The sequence below is a fragment of the Artemia sp. Qi Xiang Cuo genome, chromosome 11 (genome assembly GCF_049724085.1).
Source record: "Artemia sp. Qi Xiang Cuo chromosome 11, ASM4972408v1, whole genome shotgun sequence".
Classification (NCBI taxonomy): domain Eukaryota; kingdom Metazoa; phylum Arthropoda; class Branchiopoda; order Anostraca; family Artemiidae; genus Artemia; species Artemia sp. Qi Xiang Cuo.
In genome coordinates, this window is record NC_142804.1 from 15,633,885 (window position 1) to 15,657,391 (window position 23,507).

General features: G+C 33.8%; 1 protein-coding gene across 4 annotated transcripts in view; it reads right to left on the reverse strand.

Moving 5' to 3' along the window:
• Window positions 1-23,507, reverse strand: part of CRMP (Collapsin Response Mediator Protein) — a 104,572-nt gene that overhangs the window by 29,878 nt on the left and 51,187 nt on the right. For 2 of the 4 annotated variants that reach the window (XM_089096334.1, XM_089096331.1), the window contains exons 6-8: window positions 23,051-23,230; window positions 18,273-18,386; window positions 4,203-4,435 (exon numbers count right to left, since the gene is read on the reverse strand). In XM_089096334.1, the coding sequence (XP_088952460.1) occupies window positions 4,203-4,435; window positions 18,273-18,386; window positions 23,051-23,230 (527 nt within the window). Of the gene's footprint in view, window positions 1-4,202; window positions 4,436-6,702; window positions 6,936-18,272; window positions 18,387-23,050; window positions 23,231-23,507 lie in introns of all 4 variants that reach the window. The other 2 variants (XM_089096335.1, XM_089096333.1) reach the window with 1 other exon arrangement.

A 23,507-nucleotide genomic window follows, 5' to 3' on the forward strand; every position in this document is an offset into this window, starting at 1 on the left:
CCTACCAGGCCAGGATTTACCAATAGACCCACTAAGCCCGGGCCTAACGGCAAACAATGCCAGGGGGCGCAACAAAATTATCACTGAGTGAGTTTTTTCTATAAAAAAAAACTGGACTGATGTGATTTATCGTCAAAGTGCCAGGTGCACTCCGCCGCCACGCTGCCTATTCACAGAAAAGTGATTTTAAAATAACACAGGAATTCTGTGGACACTTATAAACCGTGAGATATCTCCCAAGAATGGCAGCTGAGATTCCGGTATCACCTCTCTCTTTCATTACTTTTGGCTCATCAGTCGCGCTCTGTTCAGTGGTTCCACTATCCCCCAATTTTCGTGAACTTCCCCGAAAATCACGCAAAAACGGAGCGGAAAAAACGCTTGGGCCTTGATTCATCAAAGTTTTAAACCCGGCCCTGCCCCCTACTGGAAAATAAATTTTACCCCCTATATTTTCATGAATTGACACCACAGTTAACCAGCGTCTGTTTTGGGGCTGGAAACGAGGCAAGCTGACACAACAGATGATCAAATGAAGGGTTATAGTACCACTTGCTTCCACTCAATAAGAACGCATTAGAATTGCGTCTTTTAGCAAGTCGGGCTATGAAGGTTCTGGGAATAACCTCCTTTTTTAAATTTGAAATTGTTTGCTAGAAAACTTTGACCGGCGTAAGCAAATATCATTTTCATTTAAGAAGAGTACGCATTAAAACTATGGAGTCAAATTGGAAGTTTTGGTCCACTATACGTTACCTTTAAGTATTATCTTAAGTAATGATTCCCAGCTTTACAAGAATTTAAAATTTTACAATTGTAAAGTCTTGCTTTACAATTTGCATTACATTGTAAAATCCAGCTTTACAATTTACTATACGGACCTAAAATTAAAACTGTCCCGGTTTCATTTGACATTTAAAGCCGCAACAAAATTTAAACAACCAAAGAAAACTGTAAGAAAACTACTACTACTACTAATAACAACTCATCGCAGCACCAAGCCGCCTGAGGCCAACACAGCTACGCACGATCCTCCTCCACCCCAATCTATTCAAAGCCTCCCTTTTTACACCCTCCCACAAAGTTCCCTTTTCCTTTAAATCTTTCTTTATGACGTCCTCCCACCCCAGACGGGGACGACCTGCTTTCCGTTTAGCCCTAGATAGTTGGCCGAAAAGAACAACCTTCGGGAATCTGTCATCCTTCATGTAAGAAAACGGTTTCTATAATGCAGCACAGAGAAACAAAGTTTTCAATTGGCTGATTTATTTGGTGTTTTGTCCGGAAAACGTTGAATGGAAAAGCGACATTAAAATTAGATCTTGTTTTTTCGGTGAGACGCTTATTGGCAGTAGAATTTCTTTAAATAGAATGCTTGACTTTTGTGTCTTGATTTCGTACGAAATAAAACAAACGGGATTTTATTTGGGTTGGCGTTTTAAAATCTTTTTTATATTTTTTTTCTTTTTATACTAAAGGCGGCTGAGCGGAGTTCCTGGCCAAAAAGTTTCAACTTTTTCTGGTTTTTACCCGCTTTGCCGCTGAGAATTCAACAAAATCTCAAGATTTACTAGCAAAAAAAAGAAACTAAAGTTGAAACAAAATCCCAAGGAATTAAATAATAATGACGTATATATGTAATATACTTATTGATGTAACATTTAATACATACAATTTTCCTAAAATTCAAAAAAAAATTCCTAAAAAATCCCGTGATCCCGAAAAAAAAAATTCAAGGAATGTTTTCACGTCAGTTCTGAGTATTTAGAAAGGGACAAAATGTAATTTAGGGGAGGGCAAAATTTTGCATTTTTTAATTTATCCAGTGAAAACTCCCCGAAGAAGGCATTTATCAACAAAAATACCCCCCCCCCCCTCCTCAAAAGATATTTCTCAAAATATGGGGGGCGAAAATTCTAGGGGAAGATACCCACCGCTATCCCCCTGAAGGATGATAGCCCTGGTTTTCAATTGCTGAAATTTTTCCTTATTCATTTGTTACACGTTTTTTTCTCACATGTCCCTGAAGTAGGCTTCTTACCACCATTTTTTAGCTTGCAACATTACAATGAACCAAATTAAATTATTAGACAAGATTTTTAAGTGATCTCCCTTATTATTAAGCCATGAATTTTAAAACTGAGCTTATTCCTAAAATATTTCAAAATATTTTGAATATTTTGAAAAGTATAAGTATGTCAGAAATTCAAAAAACAGGTTTCAACAATGTGCTAACAAACAAAAACAATAAGCAAACAAAAATATTCTTAGACAGGCAAAACCTACTTTAACCATTATTAAAATTCACAATAAAATAGAGTTAAAATAGGTTTTTCCACCTCATTATCAACATAGCTGGACTAGATTTAGTTAGACTCTTCCCAATCTTTACGTTTTAAGCCCTATCTTAAGTTTGACCAATATGTTGTTTGACTAATATGTTGTTTGACCAATAAATTGAATTTTAACAGCAACTACTTTTTTGAAGCAACAATAGACCCCCATCCCCTTCAATGTTTGCAAATTTTTAATCAAATATAACCCTTTAATTTTTTGTTCATTTTTTAAATGTGGCCTCTTCCAAAATTACCCCCTCAAAGAAACAACTTCCTTTGCACATGAATGTTAGAATAACAAACTTTGCAGCTAAATCCTCTATAGTTTTCCATGTCTGGAGGAAAAGGTTTAAAGAATGTATTTTTGCTAGAAAGTACCATTTACATATTTCATCTACTACAAATTGTGAAACTTAAATATATTTTTCAATTCCTAGTGCGCTTCCATGGTTCTCCCAGCTGCACCCTCGTTTTCTAAGATTTTTCCTGTTGGCTCCCTGCCTGACACTTTTGATGGTATTATCACCAATTATATATTATCAATTCAATTTCAATTGTCCATTCAGTGACATTTTTACCTAATCAAGGAATTCTAGTCGTCGATTCTTAAAATAAATAATTTTTAGTAAATAATTAAAATTTAGCACACATTATTTTCAACAAAACGTAAGTAGATTGACTTAAAAAAATCAGTATCAGGGACCGAGCTTTTCTCGGTGAATAAACATTTTTAACAGACTTTTAACTGTAGAGCAGACATTTAAGAACAGAAATTGAGAACAGACATTTTTTTTAATCCGTTGCAAAACTAATATGATTTTATTTTATTTCATTCAGCAAACCTTTTCGCATATTTATATCGATATATTATTCTGTGCTGTCGATAATCAAATTAAATTGTAACCTGAGCCCAGACACTAATATTCAGAAAAATTTATTATAATTATTAAAGTATTTGTGACAGCATTCATATGAAAAATGTTTTTTCCAAAATTAAGACCCTAAACAAATTTTCCTAAAATTGTGACTTGTCTAGATCATTTTTTCACAAAAGAAAATATTAATGTGCCAATTTTCAAAAAATTATAGCTCCAATTTTTAGGAAATTTACAGATAAATAAAAAGAACTAGATATAGTATTTATTAAAACAGTCAATCTACATGAAAATTAAACAAGAAAATAACAACAATAACAAACGTCAAATACACTCCCACCCAAAGCCGTACCCAGAGAGGGGTTTATGGGAGTTTGAACCCCCCCCCCCCCCGAAATGTTTGTCTGGCTCGTAAAAACGTAACAAAAATGGATATAAACAAATTTTGTATGCGTTTTTTAAGGTTTTTTGTGTAAACACCCCCCCCCCCCGAAAAAAATCCTGGGTACGGCCTTGCTCCCACCAGAGGCAGTTGTAGAGAGGGGCGGAGGGGACACTTGCACTTGGCATAGAAATTTTAGGAGCGCAAAATTTCAAATAAATAATACAACTTTTACAATCACTTTGTAATTTTTGAAAGTTTCTTTTCGTTAAATTAAGTAGAAGGTAAAGTTGGCAGTAAGTATAAGGAAATTAAATCCAAAATTTTAATTTTTTTGTTTTATATCTTTTCCCATATAAAGGATATAAAGTAAGAAAAGTCAGATTTAAATAAATGAAAAATGTTGCTAATAAACACAAATTTCGTTGGAATTTGACCTGAAAATTTTTGGGAGATAGGGTGGACGCTAATCAAGATCATGCCCCGGGCCCAAGAGAGACCAGAACCACCACTGCTCCCACAAGGCTCCATGGCCGAAAAAATACATACTTAAAATAAAAATACATAAATTGTCCGTTTAAGAAGATAGGATTAGTTAAAATTACTCACACAGCCAGACGTTCAATAAGGAAATCGGGGGTATCTGGATCAACCCTCAAGGGAGGACTACAAACAAGTGCAGCAGCAGCTTTCCAATCTCTATCCCATTGGGATAGACCTGTGATCCCTAGAGCTGCTGCAAGGGGTCCGCTAAATATTTGATGCCCTTGCTTGCGTAAAGTTGCAACTAAATCTGCAGCAGCTTTACTGGTCAAGTTGTCAATAAGAATAGGACAGTTAACCTATAAAGAGTTAGTGGGTTAGTATATTAATGTAAAATATATTCTTTCAATAACTATGGGATCGAAGGCAGCTGTGGAAATTAAACAGTGCTAAAGAAACATTACTTTTCTATAATTTCGTGGCAAAAAAGTTTTCTTTAGTTTTTATTGGTTTGTGTCTGTGGCGTATTTTTGTAAGCAAATAAGATTATTCTTTAAGCGTATGCCGAAAAAAGAAGCCAATAACTCTGCTTTTTAAAACCTGATTGGGACTCAGAGGCGGTTTTAGGGGGGAAGACAGAGGGAGCACTTGCACCGGGTGCAAAAATTTTAGGGCGCAAGATTTGAAACAAATAAACTAAAGGTTATAATCATATTGTAATTTTGATGAAAATTTGGTCTAAAATTTTTGGGAGAGAAGGGGGGCGCTAATCAAGATTTTGCCCTTGACACAAGAGAGGCTAGGACCGCCACTGTTGGAACTCCTGTGTGAGACTTTAGGCCAGTAAAATGCTTCCCCACAAAGCATGTCTGGTACAGCTACTGGAGAGGATATATTCAATGTATTGAAAAAATATTTGCTTATTTTAACTTGGACTGGACTAACTTCAGTTGCTTGCTTGACTATTGACGGAGGAACAAACATGAGTGGCATAAAAAGAAGGCTTGGCTGGAAAAGTGAAGCAGATGTTTAAGGAGAAACATAATCCACAACCAATATTCATGCACTGTATTATTCACCAGCAAGCTTTGTTTGCTAAATATATGGGCATTAGTGTGTATTGAATCCAGTGGTCAAGATGGTGAATTTAATAAGGCCACAAAAAAAATTAACTCCCCAAATGTGTTCCATCTTTTTAGATTATTGTTAACAGGCAATTGGTTACTCAATTAAGGGTTTCTTAGGTGTTCGAGATTCAGCAATAGATGAAATGCTGCAAATTCGATTTTCTAACTATTTCGAACTTTTCTAAATATTCTAACACTTCTAACTTTTCTATTTGGGAGGGATGCAACGCACTTTGGAAACAACACAAAGTTCTAAATATATCAAGAGCCAAATATGATACAGGAAAAAAATATGCGGGGGCCGAAACTCAGTTACGCAAAGAATATCACATAAAGCCTTTTGAATTACTACTAACGAAGGGGCTATCCGCCTTTCTCAAACAGTACTACCCGTCAGGTAACAAGATCTATCAGGTCATTAAGAATCAAAATATTCTTTGATTTTTTTTTTCACTGACTGTTGGCACATCCATACAGAGTTTACCTCTAAAAAACTTCTGATTCATAAACCATTCGTTCCTTTTACTGGCTTAATATTTCACACAGAAGAACCAATCAGGTATCAAAAAGGCAGTTATTTGTCTCTCCTGCTACTATATGGTCTTGTCAGTCAAGATTTGTCACTCAGCATTAGCCAACCCGATTTTTTATAATATGGGGCTATTTTTCTCTCCAGATATAAGAAATATTGTCACTGGCTTACAAAAATACTCCAAAAATCTAAAACAATGGATTTTAAGCACCCTTTTAACACGAAAGTACAGAGCATTTATCGCTATTTTCTACATCTTTCCAACATATATAAATATGTCAAAGACGCTAAACTGCTAAATTAAACGGGTCATTGGCTTTGGCAAAAACAAACTTCAAACGTGTCACTCTATGATTGATTAGGTAATCGTTTAACCACATTTTTACTCAGCATAAGTAGTAAACACTAATATAGTCTCTAGAAGTCTGGACAGATTTAGTATTTTCTTCTCACGTCTTGAAGACTCGAGCGAATGATAAGCTTTTTTTTAAGGGAGCATGTTCTTGGCAAATATTTTGAATTTATAAAACGTGGACCCCCAAACAAATTTCTTTGCTCAGCCATCAATAATCATCTCAAACAATATTTAATAAGCTTCAACATCAATAACAAGCATTTCTATAAATCCAGCATAAAATTTCTCAGTTTTGCTGAGTTAGAATTTAAGATTTGAGAAAGTAAGTTAAAAAATGTTCCAAATGAGCGTCAGTCTATAAAAATTTTTAGGTCGAAAATTGGTGTAAATACACTTATATTGATAAAACGCGACCTTTTTTAGCGTCAAAAACTTTGCGTCAGTTAAGTCCTTAAAGAAAACGTTTTTGCACATAATGGGATGCTGTAGTTTTTTCTTACAGAGTTTTAAGAAATTTGATGAATAAAACACTGTCATATTCCTCCACTTTATTACTATTAAACTTTGATTAGTTCAAAAATATTAGTCACTATGACACTATCCTTTCTATACCTTCCAAGCATATCCATTAACACATCAGGTGTTTCTTTGTTTGGCCTCAAAGGTGGCCCCATAACATGGGCCGCGGCATGACGCCAACAACGATCCCAGTAGTGAGTGCCATTAGTCGCCAAGGATGCGGCGATAGGTTCTCCAAAGACACTGTTTCCTTGTGCACGCTTTTCAGCAATTATTTTTGCTGCTGATATGCTCATAACGTGGACTATATAGAGGGGGCAATCAACCTATACAGGAATAGTTCAATATATTTTAGATTTGAGAGCCTTTGCATTTATACAGAAAATGAAAAAATAGAAAAAAAAAACAACTAAACAAAGTCTGGAAATTTTGGTTGCATAACACGAAATATTTGTTAACGGGAATAAGAGAAGAAAACTAGAAATGAAAAGGAAATAGAAAATTGTTCAGTTTAGTTGGATCTCTTCTGTTATGCCTTACCACTATTTACTCGTGGATTAAGTTGCTTCACTTTGCGCGTATTAAGTTGAAACAAAAAGTGATGCATGGCAAAATACATGGAAAATAAATTGGGCTATATATCTACACATTAGGGGAGGTGTGTGGGTAAAGTAAAGTGAACGAATCTCCCAAGAGATTAGTGAGAAATCCTGTCGACCATACATATGGCCCAATTGTAAATAATTAGGTCGTATCTGCAAGGGGGAGGGAAATCTGTAGTTTGAAGCCTAACTGAAATAAAAAAAAACACGAAACAAATACTTTAAAAAATATAAATAAAGTGTTGGTGACCTGACCCCTCCCCCCATTGAGAATTGAAATTTTGCCTAAACTGACTCCAGGTTCTATCAGGATTTTTGGAAGACTTCAACTTTGTAGGCAATCGTGGATTTCTATGAATTAAGATTGGATTTCAGAAATAAGCATGAACAGCTTATTCTAAGCTTTTGATATACAGTATTGGCAAAGAAACTTTGATTTTCCATAAACTCATATTAACATATTACTGTTCTGATCAGTTTTGTTTATAATTGAGTTATTAATTAAACCTTTCATGTTGTTATTAATTTTGTTATCGTAATGTTTTAGCTGCACATCAGAAAACTTTCCTCAATGAAGAAAAAGAAGATATAAACTAGAAGATATAAGATAAGATAAGATAAGTTTTATTCTTCATTAAATACACATACAGTATTACATGTTATTAATCCCTCAAAGGCTCATTGGCCTGTACAAAGAGGGAAGACATATGAATTACATACTCAGAGATAAAAAAACAAAAGAAAATTTGAAATGATCACCTACTCACATATGAAGGAGAAGAAAAGAAAATATAGATAAAATGGAAACTATAGAAAAAATTAGAATAAATAAACTAAATTAATTAATTATATTAAATAGACTCAAAAAGAAAAATAATAATAATAAAAATAAAAAATAAATAAATAAATAAAAAAAAAAAAAAAAAAAATTACTATAAGCGAATTCCTATCGTCAAAACAGAATTATGTGTATTGTCAGGTAGAACCAACATCATAATAGCTGTTACGATATTATTCATAGCTCTTATCCAAGATATTAAAATATCATAACTTAAGCCATGTACAGCCCTTTTAAACTTATATTTAAAACTATATAAATCCCAGTTCAATCAGCTCTGCTTATTTCTGAGGCTAGGTAGCAAAATTGACGTTTATGGGTTAATTCAGTCATAAGGCTTATAATTATTGAACTGTAATAAAATGGTGCGAAAGCAACAAAATTTATCATGAATGCTACTCCTTAGTGAACTATCCAAGTTTCAGCAATAAATATTGATAGTCATACCTGAGGCCTGGGAGTCATAGTGCAGAGAAGACCACAATAAAACAAACTAAACATTCAGGGGAAATCAGGGGACATCAACTCCACAAAAAAAAAAAAAAGAAAAAAAAAAAAAAATATTCAGTTTGATTCTTAACTAAATGGTCCTTAAGAATCCTCTTGAAAGTGCCAAACGAGTGGCATTTCTGTACTGAAGAAGGCAGGGAGTTCCAAACCTGATGACAAGCGATGAAGGGATTGAAATCTGACCGCACAGTGGGAGTAGGAGGAATGCAGATATTATGTGACGAACGAAGGTTAAATGGAGCTGAATCAGAAATAAACTGAGGAGTTTTTTGAAGAGATTTTGGAAGATTGCCATGAAGCTGATGAAAAACAAAAGAAGCACAAGAAAGAATGTAGATAGACTGTAGATTTAGAAGCGGTTTTGTTGAAGAACGGTTGGTGTCAATAATCAGACGCGTTTTTTCATAATAAATAACAGAACGCGATCGCAGTGTAGAAGGAAAAGTAGACATCCATACTATGGGGCAATAAGAGACATATGACTGGACAAGGCAGAAAAAAAGAAGCTTCAGAATAGATCCAGGAAAGGTGTGTTTGAGTTTTCGAATGACACCCAAACTCCGTGAGACCTTAACCCTAATCATGGCTATATGGTGTCTATAAACAAGTTACTGCAACAGCAAGCCGCCTGAGGCCAATAAAGCTACGCACGCTCCTCCTCTGTCTTAATCTATTTAAAGCCTCCGTCTTTACACCCTCTCAAGAAGTACCGATTTCCCTTAAGTGCTTTCTTACAACATCGTCCCACCCAATTCGAGGACGACCTGCTCTTGGCCGAAATGGACGATCATTGGCAATCTCCCATCTTTTATCGCAGAACTTCCTAGCCATCTCAACCTTATGACTCTCATTAGTGGCGTTCGTTTTCAGCATCCGTCGTTCTTAGTTCTGACAATATATCCTTGGTTTTACTCTTCTATTGCGTTTTAATTCGGTGTTCTAAAAAAAGTAACTTTAACTGAAAAAAAAACGCCTTATAAGCCTTAGCCAAATATAATTTCAACCCCAGGTAGAATTTTAATCAGCCAGATAGAATGTCAACCACAATAAAAATGGAAAGGGTACTTTTGGATGCAGCAAGACAAGCATTAAGGAGGCCCTAGACGGTCAATCATTTTGATAAAAATCTCCCGTCAATCGATTGACTCGAGCAAGACTGACCGTCTAGGAACCGGTTTGACGCTTGAGTCAAGCATCGATTGATAGAAATCTTGAAAGACTCAATCATTTTGATCAAAATCAGTCTGTTAGATTACCTTTGGTCAAGATTGAAGGGTTGATTGACCGTCTAGGGCCTCCTTTAGAGTTGCTAGAGGAGGAAAGTGACTCTGACAATGAACCCCAGCTGGAAATTTAAACAAATCAATGCACTGGCTGGTAATTGGTTCTTGCATGCTTTTTGATTTTAAATTTTGGCGCTCAAAAGTACAACTAAAAGAGTGAAACAGAGTATGAGGCTCAGTTCGTCATTCTAAAGAACGACGAACTAAGAACGGCATTTCGAAGAACGGCTTAAAAGCGCAAATTAAATCTGATATTTTACAAACGAACGGCTTATTAATATAATAATATTATATTAATATCCTCAGTTATATTAATATAACCGAGGACCGGATTTTGATAGAACGGCGAAAACAAACGCAGCAATTATAGCCCTAGAAAGTGGGCTAGAACCATATTTTTCGCACAGCTTACTGTTCGAAAAGCATTATAAAATACATACTTGTCGATTATTTAATAACAAGAAAAAATATTGGCTGCGTAACATATCTCCCCCTCCTACGCTAAGAACTAGAATTTTGGCTTTTGTTCAAGAATACATCTGGGATTTTAGGTTCTTATCAAAGAACCAAACTTTTTCAGTGACCGTGTATTGCTATGGTAATCCAAGGTTAGATATCAGAAATAAGCGTGAGTAGCTCATTCTAAGTTTTTCGTAGATTGTCAAAGAAACATTGATTTTTTTTCAAACCGCTAAAGATACAATTTGTCTTTTGTTCTATTTTTTTGTTTAGAGAATAAATGGCCAAAGAAACATATATTTTTTTAAATCAATCCTTATAGATACAGTGCTCCTTTCTCCACTTTCCTCGTTTAGGTTTGAATAATCCATTATATCTTTCGGACTATTATCTTTATTATATCTTTATATATCTATATTAGGTATCTTTCGGACTATTAGTGCTCCTTTCTCCACTTTCCTCGTTTAGGTTTGAATAATCCATTATATCTTTCGGACTATTATCTTTATTATATCTTTATATATCTATATTAGGTATCTTTCGGACTATTAGTGATCCTTTCTCCACTTTCCTCGATTAGGTTTGAATAATCCATTATATCTTTCGGACTATTATCTTTATTATATCTTTATATATCTATATTAGGTATCTTTCGAACTATTAGTGCTCCTTTCTCCACTTTCCTCGTTTAGGTTTGAATAATCCATTATATCTTTCGGACTATTATCTTTATTATATCTTTATATATCTATATTAGGTATCTTTTGGACTATTAGTGCTCCTTTCTCCACTTTCCTCGTTTAGGTTTGAATAATCAATTATATCTTTCGGACTATTATCTTTATTATATCTTTATATATCTATATTAGGTATCTTTCGAACTATTAGTGCTCCTTTCTCCACTTTCCTCGTTTAGGTTTGAATAATCCATTATATCTTTCGGACTATTATCTTTATTATATCTTTATATATCTATATTAGGTATCTTTCGGACTATTAGTGCTCCTTTCTCCACTTTCCTCGTTTAGGTTTGAATAATCCATTATATCTTTCGGACTATTATCTTTATTATATCTTTATATATCTATATTAGGTATCTTTCGGACTATTAGTGCTCCTTTCTCCACTTTCCTCGTTTAGGTTTGAATAATCCATTATATCTTTCGGACTATTATCTTTATTATATCTTTATATATCTATATTAGGTATCTATCGGACTAATAGTGCTCCTTTCTCCACTTTCCTCGTTTAGGTTTGAATAATCCATTATATCTTTCGGAATATTATCTTTATTATATCTTTATATATCTATATTAGTTATCTTTCGGACTATTAGTTATCCTTTCTCAACGTTCCTCGTTTAGGTTTGAATAATCCATTATATCTTTCGGACTATTATCTATATTATATCTTTATATATCTATAATAGTTATCTTTCGGACTATTAGTGATCCTTTCTCCACTTTCCTCGTTTAGGTTTGAATAATCCATTATATCTTTCGGACTATTATCTTTATTATATCTTTATATATCTATATTAGGTATCTTTCGAACTATTAGTGCTCCTTTCTCCACTTTCCTCGTTTAGGTTTGAATAATCCATTATATCTTTCGGACTATTATCTTTATTATATCTTTATATATCTATATTAGGTATCTTTCGAACTATTAGTGCTCCTTTCTCCACTTTCCTCGTTTAGGTTTGAATAATCCATTATATCTTTCGGACTATTATCTTTATTATATCTTTATATATCTATATTAGGTATCTTTCGGACTATTAGTGCTCCTTTCTCCACTTTCCTCGTTTAGGTTTGAATAATACATTATATCTTTCGGACTATTATCTTTATTATATCTTTATATATCTATATTAGGTATCTTTCGAACTATTAGTGCTCCTTTCTCCACTTTCCTCGTTTAGTTTTGAATAATCCATTATATCTTTCGGACTATTATCTTTATTATATCTTTATATATCTATATTAGGTATCTATCGAACTATTAGTGCTCCTTTCTCCACTTTCCTCGTTTAGGTTTGAATAATCCATTATATCTTTCGGACTATTATCTTTATTATATCTTTATATATCTATATTAGGTATCTTTCGGACTATTAGTGCTCCTTTCTCCACTTTCCTCGTTTAGGTTTTAATAATCCATTATATCTTTCGGACTATTATCTTTATTATATCTTTATATATCTATATTAGGTATCTTTCGAACTATTAGTGCTCCTTTCTCCACTTTCCTCGTTTAGGTTTGAATAATCCATTATATCTTTCGGACTATTATCTTTATTATATCTTTATATATCTATATTAGGTATCTTTCGAACTATTAGTGCTCCTTTCTCCACTTTCCTCGTTTAGGTTTGAATAATCCATTATATCTTTCGGACTATTATCTTTATTATATCTTTATATATCTATATTAGGTATCTTTCGGACTATTAGTGCTCCTTTCTCCACTTTCCTCGTTTAGGTTTGAATAATCCATTATATCTTTCGGAATATTATCTTTATTATATCTTTATATATCTATATTAGGTATCTTTAGGACTATTAGTGCTCCTTTCTCCACTTTCCTCGTTTAGGTTTGAATAATCCATTATATCTTTCGGACTATTATCTTTATTATATCTTTATATATCTATATTAGGTATCTTTCGAACTATTAGTGCTCCTTTCTCCACTTTCCTCGTTTAGGTTTGAATAATCCATTATATCTTTCGGACTATTATCTTTATTATATCTTTATATATCTATATTAGGTATCTTTCGAACTATTAGTGCTCCTTTCTCCACTTTCCTCGTTTAGGTTTGAATAATCCATTATATCTTTCGGACTATTATCTTTATTATATCTTTATATATCTATATTAGGTATCTTTCGAACTATTAGTGCTCCTTTCTCCACTTTCCTCGTTTAGGTTTGAATAATCCATTATATCTTTCGGACTATTATCTTTATTATATCTTTATATATCTATATTAGGTATCTTTCGAACTATTAGTGCTCCTTTCTCCACTTTCCTCGTTTAGGTTTGAATAATCCATTATATCTTTCGGACTATTATCTTTATTATATCTTTATATATCTATATTAGGTATCTTTCGAACTATTAGTGCTCCTTTCTCCACTTTCCTCGTTTAGGTTTGAATAATCCATTATATCTTTCGGACTATTATCTTTATTATATCTTTATATATCTATATTAGGTATCTTTCGAACTATTAGTGCTCCTTTCTCCACTTTCCTCGTTTAGGTTTGAATAATCCATTATATCTTTCGGACTATTATCTTTATTATATCTTTATATATCTATATTAGGTATCTATCGAACTATTAGTGCTCCTTTCTCCACTTTCCTCGTTTAGGTTTGAATAATCCATTATATCTTTCGGACTATTATCTTTATTATATCTTTATATATCTATATTAGGTATCTATCGAACTATTAGTGCTCCTTTCTCCACTTTCCTCGTTTAGGTTTGAATAATCCATTATATCTTTCGGACTATTATCTTTATTATATCTTTATATATCTATATTAGGTATCTATCGAACTATTAGTGCTCCTTTCTCCACTTTCCTCGTTTAGGTTTGAATAATCCATTATATCTTTCGGACTATTATCTTTATTATATCTTTATATATCTATATTAGGTATCTTTCGAACTATTAGTGCTCCTTTCTCCACTTTCCTCGTTTAGGTTTGAATAATCCATTATATCTTTCGGACTATTATCTTTATTATATCTTTATATATCTATATTAGGTATCTTTCGAACTATTAGTGCTCCTTTCTCCACTTTCCTCGTTTAGGTTTGAATAATCCATTATATCTTTCGGACTATTATCTTTATTATATCTTTATATATCTATATTAGGTATCTTTCGAACTATTAGTGCTCCTTTCTCCACTTTCCTCGTTTAGGTTTGAATAATCCATTATATCTTTCGGACTATTATCTTTATTATATCTTTATATATCTATATTAGGTATCTTTCGAACTATTAGTGCTCCTTTCTCCACTTTCCTCGTTTAGGTTTGAATAATCCATTATATCTTTCGGACTATTATCTTTATTATATCTTTATATATCTATATTAGGTATCTTTCGAACTATTAGTGCTCCTTTCTCCACTTTCCTCGTTTAGGTTTGAATAATCCATTATATCTTTCTGAATATTATCTTTATTATATCTTTATATATCTATATTAGGTATCTTTCGGACTATTAGTGCTCCTTTCTCCACTTTCCTCGTTTAGGTTTGAATAATCCATTATATCTTTCGGACTATTATCTTTATTATATCTTTATATATCTATATTAGGTATCTTTCGAACTATTAGTGCTCCTTTCTCCACTTTCCTCGTTTAGGTTTGAATAATCCATTATATCTTTCGGACTATTATCTTTATTATATCTTTATATATCTATATTAGGTATCTTTCGAACTATTAGTGCTCCTTTCTCCACTTTCCTCGTTTAGGTTTGAATAATCCATTATATCTTTCGGACTATTATCTTTATTATATCTTTATATATCTATATTAGGTATCTTTCGAACTATTAGTGCTCCTTTCTCCACTTTCCTCGTTTAGGTTTGAATAATCCATTATATCTTTCGGACTATTATCTTTATTATATCTTTATATATCTATATTAGGTATCTTTCGAACTATTAGTGCTCCTTTCTCCACTTTCCTCGTTTAGGTTTGAATAATCCATTATATCTTTCGGACTATTATCTTTATTATATCTTTATATATCTATATTAGGTATCTTTCGAACTATTAGTGCTCCTTTCTCCACTTTCCTCGTTTAGGTTTGAATAATCCATTATATCTTTCGGACTATTATCTTTATTATATCTTTATATATCTATATTAGGTATCTTTCGGACTATTAGTGCTCCTTTCTCCACTTTCCTCGTTTAGGTTTGAATAATCCATTATATCTTTCGGACTATTATCTTTATTATATCTTTATATATCTATATTAGGTATCTTTCGGACTATTAGTACTCCTTTCTCCACTTTCCTCGTTTAGGTTTGAATAATCCATTATATCTTTCGGACTATTATCTTTATTATATCTTTATATATCTATATTAGGTATCTTTTGGACTATTAGTGCTCCTTTCTCCACTTTCCTCGTTTAGGTTTGAATAATCCATTATATCTTTCGGACTATTATCTTTATTATATCTTTATATATCTATATTAGGTATCTTTCGAACTATTAGTGCTCCTTTCTCCACTTTCCTCGTTTAGGTTTGAATAATCCATTATATCTTTCTGACTATTATATTTATTATATCTTTATATATCTATATTAGGTATCTTTCGTACTATTAGTGCTCCTTTCTCCACTTTCCTCGTTTAGGTTTGAATAATCCATTATATCTTTCGGACTATTATCTTTATTATATCTTTATATATCTATATTAGGTATCTTTCGGACTATTAGTGCTCCTTTCTCCACTTTCCTCGTTTAGGTTTGAATAATCCATTATATCTTTCGGACTATTATCTTTATTATATCTTTATATATCTATATTAGGTATCTTTCGGACTATTAGTGCTCCTTTCTCCACTTTCCTCGTTTAGGTTTGAATAATCCATTATATCTTTCGGACTATTATCAAAAATAAATTAGATATAAAATCAAAAGACAAGTAAAAACTTTTCTTTAAGTTTGATCTTCTTTAAACTAGAATTATACCATGCAGAAAACTTAATAACTAAAATCTACCTATATAATTGACTAATATCCTTAGTCAATAAACTTAATAATATTAGCCCAAATTAAAAGAAATCTAGGGGGAGACAAAAGGATATTTTTAAATCTAGGGTGTGGATTTCGTTGTTGTTTCAACTTTTTCAATGAAAATGCCAAACAAGGCATTTTTCTCAAATCAAAGGAGGGAGGGGGTGAAAAAACCTGACTCCCAAAAAATTATGCAAGCATTTAGCTTAATGGTAGCCTACATCTTTGAGAGATAAAAGCCATATCCGAGGTGACACTGACATCCCACTCCCTGGTGTCCATCTTAGAAAGCCACGCGTGCCACACAGTTCCGCCACGTTTATCACAGATCCGCCACGCTTGGTATAGTGCCAAAAATGCTTGGCACGCGCCATCTGGTCTAGCCTACATGATTTTTTAAAGAGAGAGCAACTCCTAGGCCATATCAGTATATATATATATATATCAATAGATGCAATCTCTACAACATTATTAAGCTGATTTTATTCCCAAGCAAGATTTTAATAACTCTTTAAAACATGATACGGAGAAAAATGTTCCATTTTGCATGTTTGAGAGGTGAAACCAACTCTAATATTTGGCAGAGAAACAATTGGCGTCAAACAAGGTTGAGTAAACTTGTAGAATTCATTCCAAGAACCTTAGCAAACATTTACACAAAAGCATATCGTAGTGGAGAGATCACCATTTTAATTTTACTTTGAATCATGAAATCGCGTTTACAGAAGAAATATTACTCAGAAAAATGTTAAGAAATCCTGAAATAAGAAATGAAGAAATAACATCATTCGTGATTATCAAAATTATGCCAAACCAAATGGTATATATTTTATAGCTTTCGTATCTTAATTTTAATACTTTATTCGCTGCAGAATAAGTAACCATTTTGCAAATTACGTAATCCGGTACATACTCAGGATTTTCTCTCAGGCGGGGGGAGGGGGAGCGTGGACAAGAATTCCAAAAAATATATATAAATCATAATAAAATTCAATTCAAACATATTAATATTTTTTCTTCCCACTAATTTGCTTTTCTTTTAATTTCCCCATTGTTTTTAGGGTTTAATTGTGTAGACCTACGGAACGCGAACTTTCCAAGGACATATAACTGAGAAGATAAAAGCAACGAAAATGATAGATCTTCAAAATAAAAGCAGAGTTAAGATAAGAAAAAATCTACTATAAATTTCATCTATGTAAGAAAATTTAGTTCAGATTTTATTTTCGTTGTAGAATTAGTAACCATTTTGCAAGTTACACAATCTAACACATACATACTATTTTATCTTAAGCATGGGAGGGGGAGGGCAAGACATAGAAAAAGATACCATAAAAGGCGATAATACATCTGAAATTTTTTCTAGGTCTTGTGCTTTAGCTGTTCAGATTCATTAATCATCGTGTATAAGTTCACATTAAGTCATAGGTATATAAAAAAAAATTTCAGATTTTCCCCCAATAATTTTATTTTGTTTTATTATTGTAATATAATTCAGAAACAACCAGGCACGTTTCATTGCATATTCCCTCTAAAATATCTAAATTACGCATTAGCATAATTATCGTGTTATTCTTTAGTTTAAAGTCGCAGCATCGCAAATCAACAATTTCAATGGAATCAATACATTCTTGCGTGAATTCAATTCCTCCTTTCTGTTTATCCTTCACGGACGCTATAAGTAATTCGATGTGTTTTCTAACCGCTGATTTCGTGCAACATTTTCGTTTGCAATTCAATGTGATTCTCGCCGTCGCTTGTTCCATGTCCTTTGCTTTAGCTGTTCGGAGTCATTTGTCATCCTGTGCAATGTCGCATAGGAAATAGATGTCAAATGTGTATTTTTCTCAAAAAAAAATCGTGACCTATCTAAATCCCTTTTTTAGGTCAAAAATTTCAGTCTGCTAATTTAAAAAAATATATATATATATATATATATATATATATAGCTTTTTTTCGAGAAAAAAAAAACATAAATAGGTTACATAAATACACAATTGCTCGCTTAAAGAGTGTAGATAATAAATATTGCTGGTTTTAGGATAAAAGATTGAGTTCTGGAACACATCCTTAGTTCCTTTCTTTTTTCTGAGGGTCGCCTTGTCAGGCTTTATTTCTTTCATGGGACAACAGCAAAAAAACATATGTTTTAAATCTAATGCAACTAAAAATAGTAGAATAATGATCTAACCTGATTGGCTAAAACACAGGCTCTATTTACTGCCTCAGCTTCGACATCCTCAGGTCGAGAAAGGGCGTGTCCTTCCGGTCCAGTGATCCCGGCAGCAAGTAACTTCTGACAATTCTGCAAAGAGAAATCAATAAAGTTAAACTCCTGTCCCTAGAGAAGATTTCTAGCTGAAAGTAAATTGCTATTTCCAAGAGAAACAGTAATTTTCATCGGCAAAATCTAGTCCAACATCATCGCCGCATAATACTAGATGCAAATAAAGGGGTAGAGGTTAATTTAGATCAGTGTTGCCAAATGTCTGGTTTAAATTTGCGCCACCATAAAAGAGAAAATGTGCCGAAAGCGCTATGTTCCTACTGAAAATGCAGCGAATGAACGATTCCCCCCCCCGCCCATGAAAAATTCAATGCGCAACCGCCTCAAAAAAGCGCCAAATGCGCCCCATCTAGTAACTCTAATGTAGATTGGTAAGTGAAACAGCCAGCTATGATAAATAATATGAAACTGGAAATATAGAACTTCTGTTGGGTTTTTGATCAGTCAAGAGAAATTGTCCCGAACAACACCCTCCCTGTCTTTAAGGTGTTTATCTATGATTACCATACTAGATGCAAGCAAGTCAAAGCTTTAGGGGGATGCCCAATAGGGAGGGTGGGTGACTGGTGCATAAAGACCCTTTTTAGGTCCAAATATCTAGATTTTCACGCATTGGAGCATGCTTTCTTTGAATTTCTCTGAATAAATTCCAACTTCTTCGAGTTTTTCTCATATAGGCTACGTAGTGTTTGTGAGGGAGGGAGGGGGGGGGGGTCTTAGACGGTTCTTTTAAAAAAAGAGGTTATCACAGGCACGCACACAGAAGTTGTGGAGGGGGAGGACAATAATAATAAAAGAAATATTTGATAACTTGACACACTTACGTCAATTCGCGATATATTAAGGGGGAAGGTGCAAAATATATTTTTCTTGTTCTGGGGGGTATATGTTGTTTGTTCTTATTTTTCCAATGAAAATACTAAAGAAGGGCATTTTTTCAATGAATATACCCCAAAACGGTGGTTTTCTAAATCGACGGAGAAAATAGGGGTGAAACGGCCCCCCATAACTGACGACGCCGCTGACTTGAATAAGAATTGCCTAAAAATTTTGAAAATTTTTGGGTGGGTCCCAAGCCCCCCCCCCCCCTGCACAAAATACATGCCGGGGTTATCAGATTATTTTTGGCCCTTATCTCTCTTGACAGAGTGTAATACCATGCCACTTCAACATTGTACCATCTAATCTCTAAACGCAATCACTACTTTCATACACAGAGGTTACAGAGGTAATGTGTCTCTCAGAGCATTTCCGAGGCATTTCGAAACCTCAATAGAGAAATCAAGCCTCATGCTTTGGAATATCATCTATTTAGTTACTAATACTAAATGTGTTAAATTTGTGTGCTAAGTATTTACAAAAATCTACTTAACTCAGGACCATATCCAGGTTTTATTTCAGACGGGAGGTTTTTTTTTTGGGGGGGGGGGGTACAAAAAACACTTCAAAAACGCATCAAAAATTTGGTTATATGCATTTTTGTTACGTTTTTACGAGCCAGACAAACATTTCGAGGGGAGCTCAAACCCCCTAACCCCCCTGCCTGGATACGGGCTTGACTGAACTACGCTAAATTTTGTAATATCATTAATTTTTATTACTGTAAAAGTTTTACCATAGATGAACAAATGAACGGTCAATTCAAAATGTTAAGGCCTCGATGGATGCAACGTTTTCTCTCAGCGTTTTAAGAGCGTACAAGTGCGAAAAATAAACTGACTTTATCACTAAAAAAAGTAGCCTATTCTTGAGAAATTATTTGAACTTGTTAAACAAGAACACAACAAGAAATTCTCTTGGCCAAGCCATTTATAACATAGAAAGGGAGATTGCACGAACAGTTACTATTAATTTCTGATTAACGGTCATTTTATCATTCAATCTGACTAGTTCAATATTCAGAATCTCATCTTTGCAGTGAGTACCATAAATCCTGAAATAAAACTTTCAAATTTTCAGAGAGGTTTTCTGAATCTTTAACTAGTCAGATTGAATGATAAAATGGCCATTAATCAGGAATCAATCCTAGTTGGAAAGCTGGTGGAAAATATAGCCTACCCTAACTAAATGCATACGACCATTTAGCTTGAAAAATTGCAAAAAGGGGAAAACCCAAACTTTGGGGTTGGCCAGGCAAATAATTAGGTTTCAGAATTTTACATTAAGACCAGTTATACTTAGATGACCTTAATTACCAATAAGTACACACGAGAGGACCTACTTAGGCGGGGGGAGGATTTCAGGACTATACGTTGACATCCAGGCCTCAGCAGATGATCCATCTTAATGTTCTGCCACCTTTTCAGTAAAGTGGTTGGTCAAGACGAAAGGGGGCACCAAATACGAAACCGTCTAAATGACGAAGAGCCCTACAGCACATTTCCGAGCGTTTTGAGGCAACTGACAAATCCTTCTGAAAGCACAAAATCATTCTGAAGCTCACAGATACTTCCAAAATATACTAAACTTATTGTTATTTTTATGCTTGTTTTTGTTCCACGGTATTGTACGCCCCTCTTTATGTTTTACAAAATACCGAGCTAATAAAGAAGAAAATTGCCATATACATAGTCAACAGCACTGGCAGATCAAGAGGGGGGACCCAAGATTTTTTTTGGTGCCCTCTTTTCCTGTTTTTTTCTTTTTTTCACTTATTTTTTATAATAAATTTGTCAATTTGGTCAATTATTGGCACCTTTGTCACATTGGGCCTCCATAAGATTTAGTTCATTAGTGCCCTTGTCAGATTCCCCCCCCCCCCTCAAGATTTTGCTCTTGATCTGCCCCTGGTCAATGGACATTATTCTTTCAGCAAACATATACTATTGCCGTTTAATTTGAAATAGCATTTAAAATGAGGTTTGGTGACAGACTGGTAGGCTATATCCCTTCACTCGTGCAATCGGTGCAATAGAGGGACAAACAGTAAAGTGAATAATAAGTACTTCCTCAGTCAGATTTACATGTTCGGTCCATTTGTTAAGCCCGCTTGTCTATTTTCCTTCAATTAATGACGTTTTAAAAGGATAATGGAGTTTCAGACTTTCTTTCGCAGCACAGTGGTCAAAGGGGCCTTCAAACAGGAATTTGAAATTTCAGGCAATAAAATGTGGTTTTTATACCCCCCTCCCCCGTTATTTTTTTAAAACTCAAATTAAGACTTCAACCGGAGTCCACGCGTAACTAAAAAAAAGTCTAATATCTTTACTCATTTCCTTTGTATTTCAAATGTCTGCTATACATATGATGTGCACCCGATATACAACTTGGAATGTCAGTTGGTCCACCCCGTATGTTACTCTTCACGCCAAGCGTTGGTACACTTCCACTAAACCGTGTCTCCTCGCGCAACGCACGGCAAACTTCCACCAAGCGTGGCACGTCCAAAATAATGTAAATGATTTTTATAAATGGTCAATCTCTGAATGTACATCTTGAATTAAAAGCGTTTAGCCCCTTACTCGGAAATAAAACAAGGCCCAAAAATTTTACGCAAGAATAAAAGACGTGGAATTTGCAAGTTTTCGACCACATTTTGTCCCATCCAACTCAAAAGTGTATAATTTTCTATAGATTAGTTGATCAATTTTTATTGATTGCATGTCATTCAACATGCCAAGTTTTAATCCTCAGATTCGAATTAGGCGCCAAAAATTCTCATCGTCAAAGTTATGCTTATTGTCAATCAGTTCCGAGCCATAAACTCAACAAGTCTATTTTTAATTTATCGTTACAAAAACAGAGAAGATGTCAGATGTCGAACAACGGATATTTCTCATTTTAAGTTTTGCAAAAAAGGTTGCAAAACGGGTATTTTCAGAGGGGGGAGCTTAGTCGCCTGTAGAAAAAGAAAATAAACACTAGTCATGGCCTTCGTGATCGGAAAACATCAGGGGCGTCCACCAAAACTCCTTCCAGAGAGACCAAGCTTAATAATTTCATAAGTTTATTAATCCACATTCACAAACAAATAAATAAATTTAACAACAATTTCGTGCTGGAGAAAACCTATTAAGGTTTGCGATCGCGCAAAAGTCCACGTAAAAGTCTGCGGTGAACAACTAAAGGCGCAATATTCAACTGGAGAGTCACGCTACTTCTTTTTAATTTATCATTAAATAGGCAAAAATCCAGGTCGTATCCAGTAGGTTTAAAGTTGGTTTCAAACTTCACTTTTCCCCAGTTATTTTAAACACACATAGCTTTTAAAAGTTCTCGCCAAGAATTTGTCCGCTGTCATCATAATGAAAAAAAGACGATCATGGAAGAAAATGAATTTACCCAAAAATCAAAATTTAAAAAATTTACCCAAAAATCAAATTTAAAGAATTTACCCAAAAATTAATGAAATTTTGATTAAATTAAATATACCTATGAAAGAAAAGCGATGGAAATAAACAGATAATAAAAACGGAGTTAAGACTGTTGTTTTTGTAGTTAGCTTACAAGAGGAGTGATCAAACTAGAACATCAAGCTTTATTTATTTATTTTTTAATATTATAGGCGGCCTCGACCGAGTCCGTTGATTTTGAATTGAAAATCAAGTATTTTGCAGTAGGCATCAAGACATGGCCAATTGTAGAAAGATAAAAGCCAAGACAGATAGTCCAATATATAAAAAAAAAAAAAAAAAAAAATAAAATTGACTTCATTTTTATTGAAGAAGAAGATGAATCCTTGCCTCCTTAATAATATCACCATTTTCCGCATGCACTTGAGCAATGGCACCAAGTTCTTTACACCATTCGAAAACTTCATATATCTCCTTGTCATTCAGTTGAAAAACGTCCTTATAAGCCATAAAGATTTTAAATGAATTGACGCCATGGTTCCTGACGAGCTCGGCCATCTCCTCTTTGACCTGAAAAATTAAATAAGAACAAATAATCCGTCCATGGCAAGTTAAAACCTTACTTTGTTTGAAAACAAGTTTTGTTTTCAAGGACATAACCAGAATTGTTGTTTGAGGGGGGGGGGGTATTTCTTCCAAGAGGGGGTACAAAAACTTAAAAAAAACGCATCAAACAATTTTTATATGTATTTTTGTTGTGTTTTTTTTACGAATCGGACAAGAAATCCGGGGGGGGGGCATCCCCCCAGGATGATACGTTTTCTGTTTTCATTAAAAATTGTGCGAA